The sequence below is a fragment of the Lepidochelys olivacea genome (genome assembly GCF_965140295.1).
Source record: "Lepidochelys olivacea isolate rLepOli2 genome assembly, chromosome: 1".
Lineage (NCBI taxonomy): Eukaryota > Metazoa > Chordata > Testudines > Cheloniidae > Lepidochelys > Lepidochelys olivacea.
Genome location: NC_140411.1, coordinates 237,393,464 through 237,421,215, shown reverse-complemented (window position 1 = coordinate 237,421,215; position 27,752 = coordinate 237,393,464). Strand labels below are relative to the sequence as shown.

General features: G+C 40.4%; 1 protein-coding gene across 4 annotated transcripts in view; it reads left to right on the top strand.

Annotated features, from left to right (window-relative positions):
* Positions 1-4,416: 4,416 nt before the first annotated feature.
* Positions 4,417-27,752, top strand: part of AEBP2 (AE binding protein 2) — an 86,929-nt gene continuing 63,593 nt past the window's right edge. For 2 of the 4 annotated variants that reach the window (XR_014709920.1, XR_014709921.1), the window contains exon 1: positions 4,417-5,159. Coding sequence is in view for 2 of the 4 variants with exons in the window: in XM_084617356.1 (XP_084473482.1) it covers positions 4,612-5,159 (548 nt within the window). In the remaining 2 variants the exon portion in view is untranslated. The remainder of the gene's footprint in view (positions 5,160-27,752) is intronic. The other 2 variants (XM_084617356.1, XM_084617357.1) reach the window with 2 other exon arrangements.

Here is a 27,752-nt window from a genome sequence, read left to right as displayed (position 1 = left end):
CATCTATCTTAGTGCCTCTGTGCCTCAGTTCCTCATCTGTACAATGGGGATAATAGCACCTACCTATGTCACAGGAGGGTTCTGAGAATAAATAAATAAAATACTGTGCAATGCTCAGAAACTACAAAATGGAGGCTACATATGTACCTTACATAGAAAGTGTGTCAAAGGAAAGGGAAATTTTCAAATGAGAATTTAGAAGCGGGAGAAAGACAAGAAGCCTATCCTAAAATTACTCGTGCTGTAGAGGAAAAGGGTTTTGCGCCAGAATGACCATAGTGTGGAGAGAGAGAGAGAGAAGCAATTTTTTAAAAAATTGAAAAATGCACACACTTGAACAGAGTTTTGTACTGTCATCAGCATTTTAGTTTTACAAAATGTACACGTAGTTTTGAAAAAAAAATAGCAGGTCTTTTCAAACAAAATTTCACAATCTGAACTACCATGAAGCACACAGTAAGTTCTCTGAGGGGTGTTTTAAAGTGATTCTACAATTGTACACAATAACTATAGTACAGCTGTGCTCTTCCAGAGCTGTGTATCATTTCATTAGTATTCACTGTGTATTTCAGCTGGACTTTAATGTTTTCATGCTGATTTTGGAGTGTGCAAGGTCTTGATTAGCTTTCTCTTTGTCTTTGAAAAGGTAATCCTTTAAATCCAGTAAAGACAGTGGAAGACTCCCTCATAAGCAGTTAAGTTTGAAGTATAATTTCTTAAACTATGGTGATTTATTGGCTAGTGTGCATATGCAAAATTGCCCCATCTGCTGGATGGTCTACTCAAGTTTTTATTTTATAACTCTCTTGACAGGCCTGCAAGGAGAACTAATGGAGGTGTCAGTAACAGCTCCATAATTAAGGTAAGATTCAGATTTTCACTTACAGCAGGGATCTATATCTCTGTTTTGTATAAAGAATACATTGTATCTTCCACAAAAATACTACATGTATAATTTAAAATTTCCAAAGATTTTCAAGCAAATCTGTTAATTAGCAGGCCACACCTCTTAGATAGAGAGTGCTCTCTTTCTTCATCAGATGCCCAACAAAGCAGGGAAGGATCCTCTATATATTCAGTAATGGTCCCCTCATTTAATCCTTATGAGTCTCAAACAGTCAAGAGTCTCATACATGCCTTGATTGTACAGGGATATAAAAGTAGACATGTGCCCTGGTCCTGGTACCCTTCTCCCTGGGCTTCAGGTGCTGTTCCAAATAACATTTTATCATGACCTCACTCTGGGGTCTTCAAAACAAGGTACTATGTTTCTGCACCATCTTCCAGGGTGAGAACCTCTTCTCCTTCACCTTCCCAGGGAGCTACGAGGTCTCAGCTTGCAGTCCATGAATCTGAGCCCCCTGAGGAATTATCTGCCAAGGAACACCCCCAGACAGAAGATGAGTCAAAGCGAGCTGCTGTATTAACTTCATTCTCTGATGAGGCAGTGGTCCCATCTATACTGTCTCACCCAGACAACTATAAGAGCTTTCAGAATCTGCTCAGACATATCACTGATTCTCTTGTGATATTGGTGGAGACAGCACAAGAAAGCTCACATAAGTTCTTGGACATTTTTTGTGCTTCCATACCCGGTTGCTCATCAACAAAGCCCAGCAAAGCACATCTGGCAAACAATTGCATGAGAACCTCCAGCCTCTAAAAAGGAAGGTAAGTGGTGCAGGTACCACCCACCAGGTCTGAGTATCTACCCTCACCTATACCTTACTCACGAGCGGTTACGGTAGCTAATGAAACAAGCACACAGCAACAGACAAAGATAACTTCCAGAGATTTATTCAGATGTCAGAGTTATTCATCAGCCAGCCAGCAATTCTGGATTACTAATTATCAGGTGTTATTGGAGATGACTTTTTAAATTACATTAAATTTTCAGATTTTACAAACAATGTCCCCCGGTAGAACAGAGTTTCAATCTTTGACTGCTGATGAACAACTAATAGCCAGGATGTCCCTCCAGGTAGCAATGGATGCCTCTGAATACAGCCTCTCATTCAATGACACTGTCTATCATTAAGAGGAGGGCACCCTGGTTTTGGCATCCAATGGGAGGTGCATTTGATGGTGAAAGATGTTCCCTTTTCCCCCCTTTTTATCCACTTCTCCCACTCAAGACCTTAGTGATAGACATAGAATCATAGGACTGGAAGGGACCTCGAGAGGTCATCTAGTCCAGTCCCCTGCACTCATGGCAGGACATGTCCCTTCTGAAATGGGGAGCATATCTGGACCATCATCAAGCTCCAGGTCTACACACCCCTGAGGATACTTGACTACACATAAATGTATTAGGGCCCAAAGTGGTTTGCAGAGCCTGTGTTGCATTCCTACCAATTATCCATGGACTGACAGTTCAAGTTATGACTGACAACACAACAACCACGTTTTATATAAACAGGCAGGGAGGAACCCTTTGATGTCCAGCAGGAGGTTAACTATGGAACTGATGTTTCAGCACTAAGTAATCGCTCATAGCAATGCATATCCTAGATCTGCAGAAATGCTCTAGAAGATAGTTTTGTCAAGCCATGAGTGGATGATCAAGGATTCTGTTATCCATCACATTTTCCACGTGTGGGGTCATCCTTCTGTAGACCTATTTGCAACCGCCCAAGAACATGAAATGTATCTTTTTCTGCTCCAAAGGAGGTCTAAGCCCAGAATTCCTGTCTGATACATTCCTCACTCAGTGGTTGCCAGGGATGATGTATGCTTACATCCCTCTGATTCCCAGGATGTTCAAAAAGATCAGACAAGATGCTGCCATGGTCATTATGATAGCAGCTGCCTGGCTGAGGTAGTGTTGGTACCTGGAGTTGATGCTCTTATCATTTCGTCCACTGAAAACCTTTTAAATTCTACCAGATGTAATATCTCAAAAAAAGGGGGAACATCTTACCTCTAAATCCATCCTCCCTCCATCTCACAGCTTGGCTACTTATTGAATGTCAGACATAGAGAGATCATGTTCCTCAGATGTTCAGAACATTTTGATCTGAAGTAGAAAAGATTCCTGACTAACATAGACTGTTACGTGGAAAAGATTCAGGATTTGATGTAAACAAAGTCAATTACAACCTGTTGATTCCCAGATCCCTAATTCTTGGACTACTTGCACTCTTTAAAGAGCTTGGAACTATCTATTAGAGTGTTCCTGGGAGCCATATTGCCACATCCCCGCTATTCCGCCCCACCCCCCACCCCGCAACGCTATAGTTTTTTTCCACCTAGTATGGATTACATTTCTTAAGGGCCTTATACATGTTTTTTCCAACCAGTAAGGGAACCTCCTTCTCCCTTGGACTTTAATGTTGTGCTGGCAGGTAAGCCACATCCATTTAAGCACCTAGCAAACTGCTCCCTGTTGCATTTATCTACAAAAACATCCTTAGCAGTGGCAATTACATCAGCTAGAAGATTTGGGGAAATGCAAGCTCTCATGGCTGGCCCTTCCTGTACAATATTTCATATGGGTGAGGCATCACTCAGATCCCACCTTGAGTTCCTGCCCAAGGTAGCAACGGGTTTCCATTTGAACCAAATGACCCTTTTAGTGGTGTCTCCCCTAAAACACTTACTAATCAGGGGAAAGCTACGGTGCACATTTCAAGTTCACAGGGCCTCCTTTTATTCACGAAGAGCCTAACCTTTCAGAGTTTCAAAGAGAAGATTTGTACCATTTGCCGACAGAGAGGAAGGTCAAGCGGTATCTCCTCCGAGCCTACCCAAGTGGGCGTCGGGATGGGTTAGGGTCTGCTATGAGTTAGCTAGTTTAAATCCCTCCGGCTCAGATTAGGGCTCACCCCCTCTCGGTGAGGGCTCACCCCCACTCGGGGTTCTTCAGCCCATACGTCTCTTGAGTGTTATGCTCTGGCGGAAGCATCACCACCTCCTTTTGGCAGAGCTGTGCTGCCATCTTCCCAACGCCACGGGGCACCCCGCGTCCACACGGTGGGGCAAGGGAGCGCGGTGCTACGAGTGGGATGGATTTGCACAAGCACTCGAAGAAGTGAGAAAAGTTACTTCTCTGAGCGGGCCGGGAGCTTGGGGCGATTCGTTACCCGCCTCCGTGGCACGACCCACCCTCCGTGCCGGCTCCCCCGCCAGCGCCTGGAGGGGGCAGGGGGAAGGAGGGTCCCCGTTTGATCTGGAGGGGCCTGACTGGAAGAGTCAACGGTGCGAAGCCCGGAGCCCTGACTCCTGCCCCAAGCACTGACGGCCTCCCAGCCTCGCGTCCCCCTCAGAGCTAGCAGCTGCCCCCGGCCTCCCACTGCCTTGCCTTCCCTCCCGCCTCAGAGCTGCCCCCCGCGCATTTGGTTCTGCCCATTCTCTCTCCCCCCCCCCCCCGCCGCGCGCATTTGGTTCGGCCCGCTCCCAAGCCGCCTCGTGTCCTCGATTCCCTTCCCCTCCCGGCGCCGCGGGCGCTAGCCTCCCAGCTCGGTGTTTTGTCCCCGGGCGGGTTCCGTAGCGCGTGCGGCGGCCCCTCCCCTCTGCGGCTCGCTCGCTTGCTCGCTCGGCTGCGCGATTGTGCGGGCGAGAGGCGGCGGCGGAGGGAGCGAGTGACACAGGAGGCAGCAGCTCGGCGGCGCCATGGCGGCCGCTCTCAGCGACATGGCGGAGCCGGAGGGGCTGTTTCCCGGCGAGGCGGCGGCGGGGGCCGAGGAGGAGGAGGAGGCGGCCGGGGCGGCGGCGACGGCGGAGTCCGAGGCGCTGCTGCTGCTGAGCGGCGAGGCCGAGAGCATGTCGGAGCCGAGCCCGGAGAGCGCCAGCCAGGCCGGGGACGGGGAGGACGAGGAGGAGGAGGAGGAGGGCGGCGAGGAGAGCAGCCTGGTGGGGAGCAGCAGCACCAGCAGCGGCTGCTGCAGCGACGCGACCCGCTCGCCCAGCCCCGGCGGCAGCAGCGAGGCCGACGCTAAGGAGGAGCCCAAGGGCCCCCGGGGCAGTCAGGAGGACGGGCTGGGCCGCGGCGGCAGCAGCAGCAGCAGCGTGTCCAGCGGCGGAGACGAAGGCTACGGTACCGGCGGAGGGGGCGGCAGCAGCGGCAGCAGCAGCTGCAGCGCCACGTCGGGGGGCCGGCGGGGCAGCCTGGAGATGTCCTCGGACGGGGAGCCCCTGAGCCGGATGGACTCGGAGGACAGGTCAGTGCGGCCCCCGCGCCTCGGCGGGCTGGGGCCGGCCACGGCCCTGCGGTCGCTTCCCGCTCAACCCGTTCGGGGATTTGGGGGGGGACGTCGGCCCTGCAGCTCTTCCCTCAGCCGGGGGAGGCCGCCAGGGAGGCTGGGGCAGGTTCAGCCTTGAGAAGCCTCGTGAGATGGGGGCCCTGAGACGCCATCTCCGGGGCCTCCTGCACACACCGGCCTTGGGAAATCACCTCCCCCAGCCCAGAGACACACACCGCCCGCACACGAAGCCAGCCCCAACCCCAAACCACCGCCACCCACACTCCTGCCCCTGGCCATCTCCCAGCCAGGGGCAGCGGGCAGCTGGTGCAGGAAGAAGGGATGGGTGGGGATTGTCATTCCTAGAACCGAGAACAAGGGCTAGGAGCCACCAGGCGGGTTGTGTTTTCTTCGTGTACTTACCCAGCAGAAGGAAGAGAGGTCTCGATACTTTTATTTGCATATTGAGCTTTTGCATGGTTAGTGCTCTCTCCTGAATGAGTCTGCTCTTACCAGCCTTAATGAAAAAAAAGTTGCCGACTTCTGTACTTTCAGAAATCTACTTTGCCCTTAGGCCTTCATTTTCTTCCTGAAGGTTTTATTTCCCATAAAAAATCTGTCGTCAGGTGAGAGTGGAGTTCTTGAGGTATAGAAATCGTTAACTGGCTGTTTTGAGAGCCACTCGATTTGGTTCCTTCTAATTTGATGTGCAGGTCAGTGTTTAAATAGTAAAGTTTAACGACTGTTTTCCTGGGATGCCAATGTCTCTTTTATAAAACAGTGTCAAGTGCCTTTGTAGTTGTATTTTGTGTTAAAATGCAATCAGCATGACCTAAAGTTCAAAGATGAAGTGTTAAAGGTGTTGGTGTATTTTACCTATACCAGTGCAGGTGTTTGTGTATTACAGAGAGAACATAAAAAAGCAACCTGTCTGTAACTATAGAGGGGGGATTTTAGTTTACTTGACCAGCATAGGTTGTTATCTGGTATGTGGAAAGGCCTTGTTATGTACCAGCCTTTTCTCTGACCATAAAATAGTTTTCTTTGTTTAAAACAAATACAGATTAATAATCAGTGTAGTTGACAGACAAGGTAGGTGAGGTAATATTGTTTATTGGGCCAGCTTCTGTTGGTGTAGTTGTCATCTTTAGGATGTTTTGTAAGGATTAAAATTGAATAGAATATGTATATAATTGAATCCAATAAAAGATAAACATATGATTCCTATATATGAAATATTTCTTTTACACTAAGTTTTTAGTTAATTCCTTCTTGCAAATGAGCAATGAACTAAGTGTGCAGTAGTGAATATAATTACAAAATATTGTTTTTGATGTGATTCAAGCTGTTCAAAAACATGTGCTGTACCAAGTAACTCTCTTGTTTTTGTGTGCTAGCATTTAATTAACAATCAAACTAAATGATAGGACAAATAAATAGAATAAGAAATTATGTTAAATTATTTACTTGTCACTTTACTCGTCCAACTCTATTCTAGATCTGGTTAATATTGAGTTTTAAAATGGTTTAAGGAATTCTGTAACTTTGATAATAAATAGTGCTTTGTGTTCTGAATATATCTAGTAGATCATTGCCCATTATGATTTTTACAGAAATGTGTTTCTAGTTTTGCTTCCATTAAATGGAGAAATCTAGTTAATATATTCATGTAGAGGAACAAATGCCAAAACAGTCAGGTTCTTAGTACCTTTTGAAAAATTACTTATTTAGGTTTGCAAATGGGCTGTTTTATCACTCCTAACATTGTATGATAGTGTGGGAAGAAAAAAACTTTGTCTAGTTGGACAAAAAGTTTAAAATACATTCAGATATTGGAGAAATGTAACAGATGAGATTGATGTCAGTATATTTGAGTATTGACAACCCCAAATGTTCAAAAACCCTGAATCAGTCTCCCTCCTCCCTCCCTCCAAATCATAGAATTGGCTTGAAAATCATGATGATTTAAAAAACTATACATTTGGGGTGCTTTGTATTTGCCAACTGTATCATGTGCCTTTAGTGTGCACTGGGATCATGTTTTCATACCTTTCTCCACTGTTGAATGCTAAAAACTTCTTTTAAATGAAATGACATGAAATCTGGGAGTTGGAGCTTTAAAAAGAACACCAGAAATTGCTAGATGTTGCAATAAAATTGTGAGGATTGGCAATACTGATTTTTTTTTTTTGTATTTTAATCTAATATAAACCCCTTCATGTGTTTGAGTTACTATCTCAGGGTCTTATAGATACTGGAACACAGATGAGAGCTAGGTAGCACGGTGAGAGTGAGACTCAACCCAGATAATTAGCTGGGTTAGGGGAGTAGTGGAAAGAAATGGTGGAGTTTCTCTTGTGCGTTTTATTTTCTGTATAATAGAATTCATCGTTTTCCTCTACCCTTCTTATGTTCATGCTTCGCAAGAAAGTTTGAAAACTTTTTTTTTGGATCCATGCCTTGTTACGTGTTTGCCTCTAGATTGTAGTATTAATGATGTCTACATGGGAATACACCTTAAAATCATTTGGAAAGTGCAACTATAGCATTCTGCTTATTGACTGGTGTATCTTGTAGAGAACTTTACACCAATGCTCTGTGATCTTCACTGACTACCTGTTAATCCTGAGTGAAGGCTAAGGCTCTGGTTTTCACCTATGATGCTCTGAGGGGCTTGAATTAATAGCCCCCTTGTTTAAAGGAGGAAGGGGTTAGTGGAAGGGCACTGTTGGTGAGGGATCCTTTGCTAAGATCAGCAAAGATTACCATTCAAGGCTTGTTTTCCCATACTTTTTCTTTGAAGGTTTGAATGGGTGCGAGGGAGTTGTGAGAGGGTCAGAATTTCAGGTGAGTGTTAGCATTCTGATTAGTTCAAAGTGTCTGGATTTTATTACTGTTGTCTACAATAATAGAAAAATGCCCAAGTAGTTGCTTTGCTTACCTTTTGGCAGAGAACAATTGTATGTGCTAGTATGAAAGTATTCTAAAATAATCTCTAATATATGGATGGTCTTAGTTAAGATTTTCATATATAAATGAAATCTTTCTCCTTCTAAGAAGCAGTAAGTACATAGTTTATTTATAGAATATGTTTCCAGGATTGTCACCTGTCTGTATGTCATGCTGAAGCCTGGAATATCTGAGGCAGTGTGAAGAAATGGAAACACTTACATGCATGGTTTGCGACCCTTTTTTTCAGAATATCACCACATTCAATTACTGCTGAGATTCACCGTATACTACCATCCAGTTTCTAAGTTTTCAGCCATTTTGACTTTATGAATTACGCTTGTATGACAGCAAAGCATGTATCTGAGTCTAAGACTGTTGTGATATCTGTGGTAACTCAGCCAATCACCACCCTCATTCTACAGCTAATTTGCATGTAGCAATTTCGTTGGCTGCGTGAGGGCAACTGCATGGTGGATTACTTGGACCAACTGCCACGTCCATGTAACACAAAATACTCCAAACACATATAGTCCCTCACCTGCACAACTCTCCCGGTACAGTAACTCACAGTAAGCCCAAACACAACCCCTTACCACAACAAGTACCCCTCATTTGCCACCTGCACAAATCAACACAAAACACACACTCTAGCCTACCCTGACTTATGCTTACCATTAACTTGAGCAGCAAATCAAGGTCATCACAAATAAAGATTATTCATCTGTTATTACTGATTTTCATACTTGATGAAACCCTGAGGGTCAAAATTTTTTATTTCCTACAGCAAAAGTCAGAAAATTTTAAATGTTAGAAATACTGTGTAGAAAATAGACACTTTGACATTGAGGCTGAATTTGACTCAAAGGATTTTACCCATTTACTCCCAAATGGGAAATACTGTCCTGAAAGTAACGCATATGCACCACTTGTTTCTTAGAAAAATAGGCCTGTTTATCCAATTAATAAATTGCCATGTATGAGAACTTTTTTCATCTTTAAGTATTTCTAGTGGTTGACTTTCAGTGCCACTAATGTTTGAGAAGTTGTAAGTCAACACTGACTTGCTGATATCAATCTTAAAAAAACCTCTTAAGCTGATACTCCTAAAGGATGAAATAGACAGCTAGTAAATGAGTCACCCTGGGTATGTCTTCTCTGGGTATGGGCTTTTACTTGGTTGTTGTCCCTAACCTCACTCCCATCCCCCCACACAAACTTCTGACCTTAGTTTGGTTCTGTCAGCTAGTTGGCTTGTCTGGGGCCATAGGCTAATGCCTGGGTGCGGCATTCAGTTGGACTGATATCCCATTTCAGTGAAGATGCAGGCCAAACCATTCAGGAGCTGATTGTCCTCCAGTGCCTCCTACAATTTCCCTGTGTACACAGAAGGACACACAAGTTCTCCCACAAACAAAAGGAGTACTTGTGGCACCTTAGAGACTAACCAATTTATTTGAGCATGAGCTTTCGTGAGCTACAGCTCACTTCATCGGATGCATGCCATGGAAACTGCTGCAGTTTCCACGGCATGCATCCGATGAAGTGAGCTGTAGCTCATGAAAGCTCATGCTCAAATAAATTGGTTAGTCTCTAAGGTGCCACAAGTACTCCTTTTCTTTTTGCGAATACAGACTAACACGGCTGTTACTCTGAAAGTTCTCCCACAATTCACTTCAAAAGATTGAGTGGCTCAGCTTAGTGCAGTACAAAGAACCATGGGATATGCCTGCAGAAGTACAAGCAGCACTCATGGGTGAGGACAGCACCAGTGTGTACCCAGTAACTTGGGTATGACTGTGGAGTGTGGCTACTCATACCCAGGTGCTTACACTAGAGTGCTGATTACCCAGGTTAACTCTGGGGCAAAGACATACTTCACAGTATTCTGAAGGTAGCAGGGAAGGTGATTTTTAGACAAATGCATTTCAGAAATTATTTTTCAAGGGTTAACTTTTAAACCGTAGATGAAATTGTTCCTTCCTAAATTATTACTTTCAAAATGAGAATGTGGTAGCACTAGAAATGAAAATCCTGATTTCCTTATTTTGTCTGATTTGAAATGGGGATCTCCTTAATCTTTAGTTGTGTGTGCTTCCTTTTTTCTTTTTTTTTTTTTTTTTTTTGGTTAGCTCATTAGACCTCCTAAATGCCTAGTGTCAAGATTGCCCATATTTGACCTACTTTTTTTTAAACTGTGAGTTGTAAAACTTAGTCATCTTCTAAATTGACTACTTTGGAGTGACATTTGTGACCGTATTATGAATTATAAGTGTGACATTTATGAAGGCGAACAGCAATCTAAAATGCAATAAAAAGGCAGGAGGTACTAGTGCAGATGCTTCATTTCTGTGATGTGTTCATGTGACCAGATTGCAAAATGCTTCAGGCCTCTTTTTAGGTATGCATTCTCATTTGTGAAGGCTGCACATCCTATCCAGGAAGTGAAGATCATCCATTTTGCACCTACAACAGGGTGCTTAAGCAGATGGAATTTAATAGAATTTGTTCTAGTTCTTACGTAATACTGACAAACCACGGTTGACAATTGGCTATACAAGCTGTTATTTACCGTTCAAGGATTCTGCTGAAAATAACTTTTACCATTGGTTCTTTAAAAGGTGTTCCTGACACCTTTTTGCAGTTGCTTTGAGATTCAAAAGTAATACATAGAACGGGAAAAATAAAGTCTAAGTTCTTGTTCCCATAATGTTATGTTCAAGTCTTTATGTCACTGGAAAAAATGTTTATTGGAAGATCAGACTGCCCAGATGTTTTATAGGAAGGCTAGTAACATCCCTTGCTATAAAATCTGCTGCTAGTTTTAATTAAGCATGGATAACATAAAGGCTTTTTCTGGACTAGTTAAAAGAACTTGATCACCTGTACTGAACGTTAACATAGGATTATTGCAGGGATATCTAAAAATTATCTAGAATCTGAGTTTAGTGCTCTTGCCACCCAATGAAACAAATGAGTGATATCATTAATTTTACATAAATTGTATAATTCACACACACATAGTTGGGATTCATGATAAAAATACTGGCCTTCATTTCCAGATTTTAATCACACACCTACAAACTAAATTTGTTAGATACTCCAGGGGGTTAAGGATTTTTAAATATTTTTGAGTTTTCAGATATCTCAAACTGCTTCCTTTTGAACTTTCAGTGGGCTTAGTCGTTAATGTCAAGTGCTTTTGTCATGTATATCTAGAGTATAAGCAGCATGTTCAAAGAAATTGTTTAGAAAGAATGTTATAAAACCATTCTGTATTTCACTTGTTAGTTTACAGTGCACAGAGATGTAGTGTTCTAAATTCTCAGCAGCAAATTATGACTTTATAAAACTGGCAAATATGTCCCATTTCATGAAGTTGGTGTAAAGCATCCTGCCACTTCCTACTCAAGACTTCGATGGCCAGTTCTTGCTTAGCTTTTCTTTTATGCCGATAGGATGCAAAAAGATGAGTCCTGAGACTTGTAATTTCAAAGTTTAATTTTCTGTATAGGACTCTCTTTGTGCTAGCATTTAAGATCCTATGGGTATGTTTACACAGGGATAAAACACCTGTGGCTGTCTGGGTGTGGGCTTGTGGGGCTCAGGCTCCAGGGCTAAAAAAATGTGTAGCTGCTTGGGCTGGAGCCTAAACTCTGGGACCCTGGGAGGGTAGAAGGTCCCAGAGCGGGGGCGGTTGGATGGGGCGGAGGTTCTGGGGCGGTCGGGGAACCGGGGGGAGTTGGATAGGGTGTGGGAATCCCGGGCTGCCTGTCGGGGTCAGGGGTGTGGATAGGTTGGGGCAGTCAGGGTATAGGGAGCAGGGTAGGGGGTTTGATGGGGGGTGGGGGTCGGTTTGGGGAGGGGGGTCCCAGGAGGGGGCAGTCGGGGGATGGAAAGTGGGAGGGGGCAAACGGGCGGGGGCCAGGCTGTTTGGGGGGCACAGCCTTCCCTACCTGGCCCTCCATACAGTTTCGCACCCCGTTGTGGCCCTCAGGCCAAAAAGTTTGCCCACCCTGATCTAAACAGTGATTTTTAGCTCCATGAGCCTGAGCCTTGTGAGCCAGGTTTAGCTGACATAGCCTACCTGCGGCTGTGCCATGGGTAGTTTATCCCATGGCACATGTAGCCGTACCCTAAATCTTTTTCTGAACTTTATTGTTTGGTTAGTTTCACTGGGCAACTTCTCCAACTGTAAGTTCTGAATGGCATATGTAAAAATACCCTGTGTATTGGTAATGAAATGGAATCCATGCTGACCGAGTTTGGCTGCCAGATGTGTTGTCAGCCTATTGAATGTTGTCCAACACTTGACTGTCTAAATACTGTGGTTGATACAAAGGGGGCCAAGACTATTTAAGAAGCTTGTTCGGGTATTAGCCATTTTAAAAAATCCAAATTACTGGCAGTTACCATGAATTTCCTTTATAACTTGGATATATTTAGCCAAATAAGGACATAAGGTAGTGGATCTGTGATTAATGTTACCGTCCCAAGACCGAGGGCTTGGTTATCTGTTGCTCTTTTTAGTCTGCTCCTGCGGTGTAAAGGGGGCTTAAACACAGTGGGGCAGATCCTTAGCTGGTATAAATTGTCATAGGGATCATTGAAGTGGATTTTGGGGGAGGGATAGCTCAGTGGTTTGAGCATTGGCCTGCTAAACCCAGGGTTGTGAGTTCAATCCTTGAGGGGGCCATTTAGGGATCAGGGCAAAAATTGGGGATTGGTCCTGCTTTGAGCGGGGGGTTGGACTAGATGACCTCCTGAGGTCCCTTCCAACCCTGATATTCTATGATTCTATGATTCTCTCTATTGTAGAGTTGCTAGACTGTATCTGCACTGGCTACCTGGACACAGAGGCCAGGCCACGTGTGTGTTGAAATGAGGGAGCAATTCCAAGAGAAAAGAAGAGGTGGGATCAGAGTGCACTAGACACTGGTTATTCTGTGCTTCACACAGCCCACAGAATATATTTAATTCATGAATTAATTTTCTTGATTTTCTTTAAGATGTACGTATTGCTTTATACAATTTTTGGCTCTTTTAAAAGGGAACAAGGAAAGGAAATGTCAAAGTGAACAAGCAGTTGTACAAAAAAAGTGTGATATGTTAATTGGGCTGCCGTGGAAACTTGTAATAAAAATTTGAAGATTTTGTAACTTTCAGATAAATTTAACTATAGTGATCTAGTCAGTCTCTCAATTCTAGAAATTGATCAAATAATCACTTGTCAGAAACGCAGACTAAGAAGTTTTCAGAAAACTAAAATTGAAATCTAGATGCATTATAATGTGTAAAAATAAGTACTGAGCAATAATAATTAACTATTAGTGATTGGTATTCAAGAATTGTAAATTCAAAAAAATCTAATAGCTTAAGGCCATAAAAACGTAAAACTTTGCTTATCTTTTTGCACTATGAGAGCAGAAAAATTAAGCATTTTTCTGTTGAAATTCCTTACTTTTGTCAAGTATTAGCAAATTTCTTTGTTATTTTATATGTTAAGTTATGGCCTGAAAGATTTGTGTGAAGAGTTGCAGGATGGATTTGATTTAAATCAAATAGATTTAAATCATGATTTAACTCACTAGTCAGGAAGACTTGATTTAATCATGGATTTCTACATAAAAGTGCATTCTTGTTGGTTTTTATAACCTTAATACATATTCTTCACGACTCAGATAGATGTAGGTTTCATTTTTAAAGTGATTTATTTTGAAAACTTTTCAGAGTAGTTTTACAGCTATATCAGAAAACGAATGATTGTTTGGTTATTTCATTTACCAAAGGTAATTGAAGCAGATATTTATGAAGTCATTGGGAGATGAACTATCTGCAATTCAGCAGGTTAATCATTAATATTTGGAGGATTTTCTTGCCATGCTGTATTAGGAGGAGAACATCACCGGACGGACATTTAAATTGTTTTATTTAACTAAAACAAAAAAGTTATGTATTCTGGATTTTTTTCTTCTACAGCAAACAACATAATATTTTAACAAAACAAACATAGGGATTTTTTAATTTAAACATTCAAGGTTTTTAAAATCAGGGTTTTTGTAAAAATTGTTTTTAACTAAAATAGTTAAATGAAATATTTAAAAAAACAAAAATTAAATGGACTACGTCAGCCAGGTCAACATGAGAAAATTAAAATATTGGCTTCTGCAGGTAACTCAGTCATCTTCACCTTCATTTGCCTGTTTGTTCATAATCTGGAAAAGAAAAACGAGCTTTCCTGCTTTTTCAGGTCCCAAATGATTTCTCAATTTTGAATGAATTAGTCCAACGGAAGAAAATATTATTTCTACACTGGCAGAGGACGCTACTGCTGTTAAAAGTGAGATCACTTCAACAGTCTCTGAATCCAAGTGCTTAAGGGACTTCCACCAGTTTGCTGATGGTGACTTTCTTTAAAACATCTTCAGCAAACACATATTTCTCCAATTGTTCTTATTCTCAAACTGGGTCTCTTTTACGGCGTGCTGCCATTATAGGTTTTCCCTTCGAGTGAGAGAATGGTATGGTAGATCTGAAATCAATGAAGCCTACACTCAAAAAGACCTCAAGCCTTCTGGAATATGCTGCTCAAATAGTTTCACTTTTGTTTCTGCTGCCTGTCCCTCCCTTCTCACATTTATCTCCAGACTTCTTCTCCTTGTCCAAATCTATTCCACCCCCAACAATCTTCTGTTCATTGAACTTTTTGAAACTTTGCACTTTTAGAGAGAGGTAAGGCATTGACTCTGTGTACACAAATTTGCAGGGTGACAAATAGGGTTGAGGTCTGTTATTTCTCACCTTTATATATTATTTATTTAAAAACATTTTTGCTGTTAACAAGGATGTTCTCTCTGGAGAGACAAATCCACGGTTTAAGAACTGCAAAACTAAGCATCTCTGATGGTATTTTCTAGACTGAGCACTGAGTCCCATTGGGTAGATAGAAAGATTAACCTAAATAAGCTATACAGAAGCCCCTGGGATCACATAAGATTGGGTGCCTAATCCATGAACTATTGGAAGTCATTTACAAAACTTTTAGTAAACATTACATGAATATATTGTCTCATACTATAGAATTAGAATTTATAATCCCTATTCCATGATGAGATATCTTTGAGCTATAATGTATCTTAATTAAAACTATCTTCAGATAGGTTTTTTTCCTCAAAAAGCATTTTATCAAAAAAATCTGATTTAAATAAAAATAATCTGATTTTTTTTTAAATCATTGATTTTTATTCACCCTGAAGAGTTGTACTTAATGTGTGCAGTGCCTAGTGCAATGGGGATCTGACCTCAGTTGTGGCCCCTAGATGTCACTGAACTACAAATAATTAATAATTCACACAGTGCAATAGTTTAAAGTTTTATCAATAATTTCCATTTTTAAATCAGATTGGTACTTTAGGAATAGCAATTACATACCTACCATTGGAATAGGCACATACTGTAGTTATCTATTAAAAGGATACAGTAGAACCTCAGAGCTAGAAACACCTCAGGAATGGAGGTTGTTCATAATCCTGGTATGAACTCTGAACAAAACATTATGGTGGTTTTTTCAAAAGTTTACTGCTGAACATTAAGTTAGTACAGCTTTGAAACTTTACTATGCAGAAAAAAAATGGTGCTTTTCCTTTATTTTTTTAGTAGTTTACATTTAACGCAGTATTGTACTGCATTTGCTTTTTTTCTCCTCTCCTGCTGCTGCCTGATTATGTACTTCCAGTTCCACAGGAAGTGTGTGGTTGACTGGTCAGTTCGTAACTCTGGTGTTCGTAACTTTGAGGTTCTACTGTACCATCAGCTCCTGTCTTTGTTTTTTGCCTACTTTTAAATGACACTTAAGAGACTATAGCTGAAAGATTAGAGAGAATATTGGTTTTCTTTGTGCATTTGGCAGCACTTTGCATATAGTCAGTGTAATGGCTTTTCCTGTTTAGTGTGTTTCCTCAGTTTTGTGGATCTTACATATAGCAATAGGGAAGAATACTGAAACCACAGAAGTTTGCAGGAATACTCAAGTAGGTGTAGTACCTGAAACTATTTTAAACTTTTCTTAAAGTTGACTGTTTTTCATGTTGATGGTATCCCTTTAAATAGAAATAATGGTTTCTTAAATATTTGACTGGCATTCTAGAAATACTGTTCAAATGTAGAATAATTTGTTGTTTCCACAACATGTTAATTGTCTGAATAAAGCTATACATATTTAGCTGTTTAATCTTTCCTCTTAAATTCAGTCTCCTCCAAAAACCCCTGGCCATTTGTTTCTGTTCCCTGAACTCCCAGGAAAACAGACAAGTTGAAGGTAATGTAAACCTCAAATTCATGGTGTCTTTGCACCAGAGCCATCTACAGACGCTTTTCTTGATCCATGTGATAATTTTGCGTATGTTGGCCAAAACTGTGGTCAGAGTGGGAAAAACTGATTATTTGAAAATACATATAAAATATAAAGGATTTTTTTATTTAAAGTGAATACAGGTTTATTTAGGAAAAAAACTATTTAAAATTAAATTTGAAACCCACAGACTTTAAGGCCTAAACTTCTTATAATCTACTGAAATCATTTAAACCAAATACAAAAAATATTAAGTAGTACATGTTTTCTGCTAAGTTTAAAGAATATCGTACTACTGAACTGGTAGAAGTCACTGGCTGAGCACCTGGAACCAGAGTTTGCTGAAGTGCTAAATCAGTTTTGACAGCAGTAATTTCTTCTGCAGGTTCAGAGAGAATGTTTTCTTCATTTTAGTATTCAACTAGTTAAGTTCAATGACTGGTGCTTAAGAAACAAGTTTGAGGTTGAAAAGGCAAGAAAGCGTGTTTTCCTCTTTCAATTTATGAATAAAATCTAGGTATGAGAGAATCGGATCTACAGGTTCTAAAATCTTGTAGGACATTGTGTCCAGAAAAAATTAGTTCTCTTCATAACTACAGATAATACTTCCTTTGTTTAATAAATCAGTAAGTTTTAAATGCAAAACATGCTCTGATAAACTTTTTTCTTATGTATCTAACTCATTTAAGTAGTTTTATTCAATAAAAAATTAAAATGCTGTTTGTCCTTTTTAATTGAATTTCCATGCAGGTGAGCTTGACATAAATTTTTACTTGTGATTTAAGTATCATCTAGTAAATAAGAAATGCATCATTCACCATTTTCTAACATAATAAAAAAAGTAAGAATCTGAATAAATGTAAGTTAAGCTAAATAATTGCTTAAATGTGTTGAGGCATAGTCTAATTAAGAAAAAGAAGCACCAAATTTAATGTGAAGGCTATATTTAGTTTTCATCATGTTTTAATAACAAAAGAGGATCAGCCTTTTTTACCTTTTTTTTTTTTTTTTTTGAGGAAAGTAAAAAGTTTTAATGCAAAACATGATTAAAATAGATGATCTAAGTCAAGGTTTTCCTACTTGCTAATTTAAATCATGATTAAACTTGGTAATTTAAATCACTCTGATTTAAATCCAGCCACTGTGACTCCATTATCGTGTGTGTGAGAGAGACCTTGCATGCTTGTTTAACTTGCGTCTGCATTCTTGCTGCTGTATCTGTTTCACTATAACTGCTTTCCTGTTTTCGCTTTCCTGTTAATTTATTATTTGCATTATAGTAACACCTTGGGACCCCAAACAAGATCAGGGTCCCACTGTGTTATCTGCTCTACAAACTCATAATAAGAGTTCTTGCGTTGAAGATCTTACTGTGTACACAGTCAGGATAGACAAAGCATAAAGGCACAGAGAGGTGGTGATTCAGAATATCTTTTATTTTGTTTTCTGTCCATGTTTCTTACCTCTCTACGTCCCTTCATCTTATTTCTCTTGTCCTCACTGATTTTTGTAAATCCTCCCAATGTAATGTTAACAAACTTTAGTAAAATGATGTTTCTAGGGGTTAAGAAATGTGTGGCGTACCCCATCTAGATAGTTTCACAATTATCTACTTCTAAAAAGTACTTTTTAAAACAAGATTCAGTGCTGGCATGGCAACTCACTTTTAAAATTATCTCTAATTGATATGTATCTATTCATTTTCCACTGTTGATTTCTCAGCATTCAAATTACATTATAAAAATATATATAGTTGATTCTTATGTTTATTTTTGATAGGCTTTCCAGTTACAAACTTTCTTGTTTATTTCACATGGTTTTAGTTATCATGGCTTAATCTGGGTATGGTTTAGGTATGATTTTCAAAAATGCTTATGTGATCTAGGACCACAAACACTTTCAATTAGACTTGTGCACCTAAATCACTTAGATGATTTGAAAGTCGCATCCTGTATTGTTTATGATAAAGTTTTGTCTTAATTTAGGACTTTACACCTAAATGGCATCACTTAGTAGGGTGTTGTTGTTCAGCACCTAAAAGTGTCCTGGGCTCTTTAGACACATAAGAGTTCTGTCCCCTAAAGAGCTTTAAATGTAAGTAGGCCACACACCCAAGAGTGGGAAAAGGATGTAGTGAAAGTCAGTTTATATTGATTCTTAATTTAATTATTTACCCATTTTTAACTCCTATAACCTAAATATAGGATATTTACTCATTATTTTATCCCTTCCATCCCTTTCACATACTGATGTATCATCCTAGGTTTCTCTCTGTACTTCCCTCTCCATTTTGTAATTTTTCCTTCCTTCTTGGAAGACACTTCTTCTGTATAAGTCAGCAGTTGACTACAGTTGGGTTTTGTGGATATTTCTGCACTTGCTGCTGCTAGATAGGAATTTTTGCCTCTGCTCCCAATGGTTTCTGTGTTACTGCTCAAATCCTGACATTCTGGCCTAGTCTCTTTTCTCCCTCAAGGGCATTGGGTGTTCTGTGATCCATTATTCTATGGTGATGATGCTCTCTACGCTATACATTTTCCTGATTATCAGTGGAATTTCCTCAATCAGGCACCGGATTATCTTCTGCACCACTGAAGGAACTCAGATAGGTCCCATCTAATTCAGAGCAAACGGCTGTCCCAGGAAGCTCATCAGAACAACTCCCTAGAGTAGAAAGCAGTTAGTTTTCTCTCTACTCTTAAGATTCAATCTGGGTTAGTTGCCATTCGTACGACAATTAACAGTAGGACCTCTGTGGCATATTGGCACTTGCAGGTTGGAACAAGAAAGAACAAGTTAAAAATCCCAAATTAAGCAAGGGAAATTCTTTTGTTCCTGGAACAGGAATATTTTTGATACTGGATATTGCACTGATAGTTGGGAAAACTTGTAGAGTAGAGATGCCTCACCAGTATGGAGTTAAAAGACCGCAGCGCACCAGTTGACCACTTCAGAGAAGAAGAAAAATGTGTAGGTAAGTAAATTTTATCTTTTCCGCTTCTGTTGCTGGCCATGTGTCTATCTCCTGGAGAATCTTACTTAATAATAACTCATATTTTTCAGCATGTGTACTTAATCTTTCCACAGACCTATATTATCCTGTCTTGAAATTGATAAAACTAGTACTTGAAGAGCATTGGTTTAGATTCCATTAAATCTGTACTTGGGCAAGTGATAATTGCTGCCATTATCTGTGCATTTTGTCCTACTTCAGTACCCAGAATGTTGGTCTTAAAACTACCAAATACTAACATTGTAAGAAGTCAGTATTTAAAACCAGCTTCATATTCACAGATGATCAAGTTGACCATGTAATATTTTTATAGTTACATATTTAAATATATACTTAATTTCTGTCTTCGTCTGTTACAAGTATTTAACTGAACAGCAATCCTGTGGCCTAATTCCTCCATCTTTGAAACTTGTAAGAGTCAGGCAATGGAAGGAACAATGTGTCACTCCCAGAAGCGTGACTGTATGTTTCACTTCAGAACAAGTTTGGTTTGCAATTTCTGTTCTTAAGTGAGAGAGCAAACAGTGAGTCAGATTCTCCTTATTACCGACATAGTAACTAGACACCCACAGCTGACCCGTGCCGGACGACTTGGGCTCGGTTTGTGAGGCTGTTCCATTGCTGTGTAGGCATCTTGGCTCAGGTTGGAGCCCGGGCTCTAGGACTCTGTAAAATGGGAGAGACGCAGAGCTCAGACTCCAGCCTAAGCCCAGAAGTCTACACAGCAATAAAAAAGACCTGCAGCCTGAGCCCTGCAAGCCTGAGTCGGCTGGCATGGGTCAGCCATGTGTTTTTCTTTGCTGTGTAGACATACCTTTACAGTGTTTCTGGTATCTGAGCCCTAGTTTACAACCAGTGAATGCTGCATCAAAGCAGAAAGGATCGTAACATTACATGCTGCTCAGGACACTTCCTTCATATGGAAAAAGCTTGCTGCAAAAGCAGGTGCTCACAGAGTTCATCTGATTGTGTCATTTTCAGACTTTGTAAGGATCTATCCTGACAAAGTGTTATACTTGTGTGGAGTCCCAATTACAGGTGGTCAGGAATCTTTCAGCAGTGTTTTTTGTTGGAAAATGCTGATTTGTCAGAACAAAAGCTTCTTGCAAGTATGGATCAGTCTTGACAGGTTTTTTACTCAACATATTTTTGGTTCATTTTGACTTTTATAATGAAAAACTGCTTTTTTCTGCTTCAAAACAACTTTGTTTCAAAATTTAATTTAATTTGTAGTAAAAAAAAAAAGTGGTCTAAATAAAACAAAACTTTGACTCAAATTGAATTGTTTTTTCTTCAGATTTTCAGTTTGTGAAAATTTCTGAGATTTTTGACTTTTGGCCCTGTTTGGGATGGGAATTTTTTTTTTAATATCTCAGATTTTCTTAGGATGGAAAAGCTGTTTCCTCCCCATCTCTAGTCCTTAAGTTAGTAGGACTCAATCTATAAATCCTTTAGTTGAATTGGGGCCTTAGTGGGTATTTTATGTGGAGGTAGTCCATTGCCTCAGGCTGTACTTCCTAGCATTCTGTCTGTTTTCCTCTTGAAAAGGAATGTAAAGCATAGGAAAACCTGTAAACTAACTTTTCAAGTGCCTTACTTCTCACTTGGATGTAAATTAGTGAAGTGGCCAGATAATTACCTCCTCACAGCATTCACTGGGGTATGTTTGTTTTAACTCCCAACCTGAGTTGAGTGGTTGGAGTTTCTCTTCTTTTTTGGGGGGAGAGAATAACAACATAAGAACGGCCATACTGGGTCAGGTCAAAGGTCCATCTAGCCCAGTATCCTGTCTTCTGATAGAGGCCAACATCAGGTGCTTCAGAGGGAATGAACAGAACAGGTAATCATCAAGTGATCCATCCTGTGTTGCCCATTTCCAGGGTCTTGCAAACAGAGGCTAGAGATGCTTCAGAGCATGTTTTGCATCCCTGCCCATCCTGGCTAATAGCCATTGATCGACCTATCTTCCATGAACGTATCTAGTTCTTTTTTGAACCCTGTTGAAGTCTTAGCCTTCACAACATCCTCTGGCAAAGAGTTCCACAGGTTGACTGTGCGTTGTGTAAAAAAAATACTTCCTTTTGTTTGTTTAAAACCTGCTGCCTATTAATTTCATTTGGTGACCCCTAGTTCTTGTGTTATGAGGAGGAGTAAATAACACTTCCTTATTTACTTTCTCCACACTGCTCATGATTTTATAGACCTCTTATCATATCCCTCGTTATTCATCTCTTTTCCAAGCTGAAAAGTGCCAGCCTTACTAATCTCGCCTCCTATGGAAGCTGTTCCATACTCCTTATTAATTTTTTTGCCCTTTTCTGTGTCTTTTTTTTTTTTTTTTTTTTGAGATGGGGCGACCAGATCTGCGTGCAGTATTCAAGATGTGGGAGTACCGTGGATTTGCATAGAGGAATATGATATTTTCAGTCTTTTTATCTATCCCTTTCCTAATGCTCCCCAACCTTCTGTTAGATCCCCCAGTAGTGGTTTTGGACAATTGCTCATCTGCTTTGGGAGTTTTCTCATGCAGAAAGCTAGTCTCTAACCTAAAAAGAAAAGGAGTACTTGTGGCACCTTAGAGACTAACCAATTTATTTGCGCATAAGTTGCATCCGATGAAGTGAGCTGTAGTTCATGAAAGCTTATGCTCAAATAAATTGGTTAGTCTCTAAGGTGCCACAAGTAATCCTTTTCTTTTTGCGAATACAGACTAACACGGCTGTTACTCTGAAACCAGTCTCTAACCTTTCTTCCTTGATGGATATGTGGGGCTACTGGGGGAGGTAGTGAAAGAAATGTGGATGACATGCAGTTTTAAGGTTTCAGAGTAGCAGCAGTATTAGTCTGTATTCGCAAAAAGAAAAGGAGTACTTGTGGCACCTTTGAGACTAACCAGTTTATTTGAGCATAAGTTTTAAGTCTCCCTTTTATCTGATCTTGATAGTAGTCTCCCTTTTCTGTTGTCTGGCAAAGATAGATTAGATGAGAGTGATGTGGTTAAAGCAGATAAAAAGAGATGTGTAAGCCTTTGGAATTATCTAGAGAAGATGGAAGGGGTATCTTCCACCTCTGTTGGTCTCTAGACAGTGATCAACAGTAGTGCTGCCTTCCTATTCTCTGGTTAGATACTTGCTTTCACTGCAGTTACCCAGTATTTTTCACCTTCAGAAGCTGTTCTTAAGGATCTCTCAGAAGTTATGTCAAGTATAGAATGAGGCTTCCTGCTTATTTAGCAGCGTTGACTATAGCGATCATGTTTCCTGGAATCTGTACTGGCATCAAGTTGCCGACAAACCAGTGGAGGTGTATACTATAAAGCTACTTTTGGCAGCAAAACAAAACCACCTTGATGAGAGACGTAAAGCTTTTTGCAGTAAAGTTAGAGTGACAAAGCATCGGTGTAGATGCTGCCGTTCATTATTTTGATATAACTGGCCTCCCCCAGCATTCCACAATGCCAGCCGTGATCACTCTGTTCACTGTTTTGAACTTGGCTGCCCTGCAGGCATTCACCCCTCCCCTTTCAAAGCTCTGGGAAGCTTTCATTATTTCTCAGTGTGGAGAGTGCACAGAGCTGCTGAGGATTACTCTCCTGGTATGGGAGAACTCAGAGGGAATTACGGAATCATTAATGTGGAATTGGCAGGCAGGCAGAGCAGGCTGCTGCTGTGGGGGTGGGGGGGGGAGAAACTGCTGTGCTGTGCAAAGCTGGGGGCTGATGGGGTGGGTGGTGTCCCATCTCCCCCAGGATTGGTTGCTTAGGCTGCTGTCTAAACTTAAAGACAGCATGCCGACACACACTCCCCCAACGTGCTCGCTCTCTCTCCTCCACACCCCCCATTTCCCGTCACACAGTCTCCCTCTCCTCCCCCTACACTTCAGTTAAAAAGCAGCTGCAATCTAGAAGGATGCCTGTGGAATGATGGAATTCAGAAACCTGCATCATGTGATGCAGGATCTGCCGCATGAGGCACTGCAAACCCTTCCCAATGCACCTTGCAGTCAGTTGCAAAGTGGGATAGCTACCCACAGTGCACTGCTCTCTGTGTTGATGCAAGAGCTGCTAGTGTGGATGTGCTCTTCCAACACAAGAAGCGAGGGCATGGCTACACTTGCAGATGCAGAGCTCTTTGAGTTAAACCAGTCTTCGTAGAGTGCAGTAGGGAAAGTGCTGCAATCTATCCACACTGACAACTGCAAGCGCATTGGCATGGCCACATTAGTAGCTCTTGCAACGGCCACAGAGAGCAGTGCATTGTGGTAGCTATCACAGCATGCAAGTGGCTGCAACATGCTTTTCAAACGGGGTGGGGGTGGGATAGAGTGTAACAGGGAGTGTGTTGTGTGTATGTGGGGGGAGAGAGTGGGTTTTTGGGGGGCTGAGAGCATGTCAGCATGCTGTCTTGTAAGTTCAGGCAGCAGCAGATCTCCCCCCCTCCCCCCGCCTCTCTCTCTCTCTCACAGCATTCCATGGTAATGGTTGCTTTGTCTCGGAGCAGATAAGCATGCCGGCTGTCAGAAATGGAGCTTTCAAAGGGCATAGTTGCATTCCAACAGCGAGTTCAAAACGATGAGAAGACTGGCCACTTGACTTAAGGGGATTATGGGACGTTTCTGGAGGCTGATCAGATTGCAGTAATGCAACACCTTGTTCATACTGACGCCTGGACGTTTCAGCCGAGGCGCACCAAGTGTTAATCTTCTCACTGAGGTGGAGTACCAGGAGCGCTTTAGCCATGGAGTCAGAGCACTCTACGTGCCTTGCCAGTGTGGACGGGTAGTGAGCAAGGGCGCCCGGGGCTGCTTTAATGCGCTCTAACTCGCAAGTGTAGCCAAGCCCATAGTGTGGACATGCAAGAGCGGTTTAATTAAAGTGGCATAACTTTTGTTAACAAAACTCTGTAATTGAGACAAGGCCCTAGATTTGAGCATCTGAAGGCTGAGTGTTCTTAGTGGAGGGGCTGTAACTCTGAAATGTTCTTCTTTTGATCAGACGGAACTATAGTTTGTTGATCTTCAAGAGCTTCTCATAAGGCCCATCTGTTAGGTTTGAATTTTACCTGAGGGAACATTGCACCAGTTAAGCTCCTGAGGGGAGAACAGTTAGTTCTAGAAAACACGATTGTAAATTTTACAGGGTTTGGTATGTACCTTTTTATTCAGTGTCTGGCTCTGAAGTAGCCTTTATGTAAGTTGACTGTGGCAAGTATTGATGTGTTCATAGAAAGGTAGAACAGAATTATGCTGTTCTTGTTTGTCTTTTTAATATTCATTCTCCGCCCTTATGCTGTGTTCAGTTATGAAAGACTGACAAAGATGAACTTTGAGATAAGTGCTTTCATTAAATTAGCCAGAAGGGATTACTTGCAATAGTGATGAAATCAGCCTCCTTGGAGAACTGGAGTGGTGTGTGCTTACATCATTTTCTTTAATGAAATAAAATATATTTTCATTCATACTTTATTTTATAATGCATTTTTCAAACTTGCACAGCCATTAGGTCTGAAGAATGTGTGTAATCAGTTTAAAATGCCAAAACAAAGCATTTACAGTTTTTCTTTAATTTTCCAATAAAAAAAATAATCTTTCAAAATACAATTTCATACCCACTTAACTTGAAACTGGCTTAATGGATTTTGTTTAGGTATTCTTTTAAAAAAGAAAAGGAAAAATAGAATCTGTAGATCAGATGATGCTTGAGGAACTTCGGTCCTGAAGAAAAACGTTTGAATTAAAAAAAAACAGAAATTAGTGGTTTAAAATTGAATGAACTTTTCAACCTTTATATTAGGAATGTGTTTTTCACTTTTTCTTTAAGACCGATATTAAATTTAGCCCATGGGCCAGATCCAACCTTCTACAGAGGGTAAGCTCTAGTTTTAAAAAATAACTTCCTAGCCCTCACAAAGATTGTGAATTGAAGATAACTTTCCAACTCTGAACCAAGTGTAGACCAATTGAGCATTGTGAGCCTGAAATAATGGCTATGAAGTGTGAACTCCCCCACCTGGGCCTGTGTTCATATTTTGCCTCATGAAATCTCTCCAAATATCAGCATTAACTATTTAATTGGTGATCATTTTAGTGAATGAAACAGATGGGAATAAAGTCTTATGAGGTTGGGATTTGGGAGATAGTGTAGAGAAGGAAATGGAGAGGGATGAAAGAAGATGCCCAAAAACAAAAAGAGGGGCAAATGCAGGAGGATAAGAAGGGAAGGAAGAGAAACAAAGGGCAAAGATGGCAGTGGTTTTAAAAGTGATAAATTTTTCCCACTGAGAGTGTGAATGTAATAGTAAGGTATTTAGGTTTGAAAGAATTAAGTTTTTATTGGTAACGATTGGAAAACTTTGTACTGTACACACAAACTGAAGAGAAAATATTTCTATTGCTGATGACTGAAATTTACAGGTAGGGAAAGTAAGAAAACTGCTGTTTGAGAAATTACTGGAGTTTGATTTAAGGGTATTTATGGTTGTATTTTAACGTGGTGTTGACCATTTGTGTTTTAGCTGTTATAAAGTTTTAACTTTTAGAATTCAGCATCTACTGACATTAAATAATTGTCTAAGGGTCCCCTAATTTCTTGCAACTCTGAAAATTTAAATAGATAAAAATTGAAAAAAATGCTTAAAACCCATAATTCTGGTCAACTGTGAATTTAAATAAGTTATTAAAAATGCTTAAAAATAACAATCCATATTCTCCATCAGTTATAAAAAAAAAAAAAAAGTAAAAATTGATTTTTGCTAAGACTTAAGATATTGAACAAATAACTAAGTTTATTTACTATATAGAGGCTATTGTCTACCTTCAATGTTTCATTAAATCTACTGTTAATATCAGTGGGAGATAATATGGGGAACAGAGAGGATTTGCACGTCAGATTGCTATACTAATGGTCCACCCATTAGGAAGCTCTGCCTTTGAGATCTAAACCTTGTCCTGATGAACCTGATGAGTTCTCCTTATAAGCCTCTTACTTCCTCTGTCATTTATCAGTGAAAACAGCTTTTCTGATAGCTATCACATCTGCTGAGAGGGTGAGGAAGTTCAGTTCTTAGATGACCATTCCACATTACACTGTGGTCTATGAGAGAATCACCATGAGGGAGCATTCTACCTTCATGCCAAAGGTGGTGTCATATTTCCGTCTACTTCAGTGCATTTCACCGGGGTGGATAAAAATGATTTCTTTGATTTAAATAGGATTTTTTTTATTTAAATTGGATTTTTTTGATAAAATCCTTTGAGGAAAAAACCTATCTAAAGAGTTTTAATTAAGATACATTATAGCTCAATATCTCATCATGGAATAGGGATTATAAATTCTAATTCTATAGTATGAGATAATATATTCATGTAATGTTAAGAAAAGTTTGTAAATGAGTTCCAATAGTTCATGGGTTAGGGACCCAATCTTATGGGGTTTCAGGGACTTCTGTATAGATTATTTAGGTTAATCTTTCTATCTACCCAATTGGACTCAGTTCTCAGTCTAGAAGATACCATCAGAGATGCTTAGTTTTGCAGTTCTTAAACTGTGGATTTGTCTCTCCAGAGAGAACATCCTTGTTAACAGCAAAAATGTTTTTAAATAAATAATGTATAGAGGTGAGAAATAACAGACCTCAACCCTATTGTACCTCTGCACATTTGCATACACAGAGTCAATCCCTTACCTCTCTCTAAAAGTGCAAAGTTTCAAAAAGTTCAATGAACAGAAGATTGTTGTGGGTGGAATAGATCTGGACAAGGAGAAGAATGGAGATAAATGTGAGAAGGGAGGGACATATGCTTTTTTGTTAAAATATTATTTGTATGCTGTTGAAGAAAAAAATCCAGAATAGTTAATGTTGTTTTAGTTAAATGAAACAATTTAAATGTCTGTCTGGTGATGTTCTCCTCCTAATACAGCATGGGAAGAAAATCCTCCAAATATTAATGATTAACCTGTTGAATTGGAGATAGTTCACCTCCCAATGACTTCATAAATATCTGCTTCAGTTACCTTTGGTAAACAAAATAACCAAACAATCATTCATTTTCTGATATAGCTGTATAACTAATCTGAAAAGTTTTCAGAATAAATCACGTTAAAAATGTATAGAGTGCACCTTCTAAAAATGAAACCTACATCTATCTCGGAGTTGTGAAGAATATACATTAAGATTATAACCAACAAGAATGCACTTTTATGTAGAAATCCATGATTAAATAGAGTCTTCCTGACTAGTGATTTAAATCATGATTTAAATCA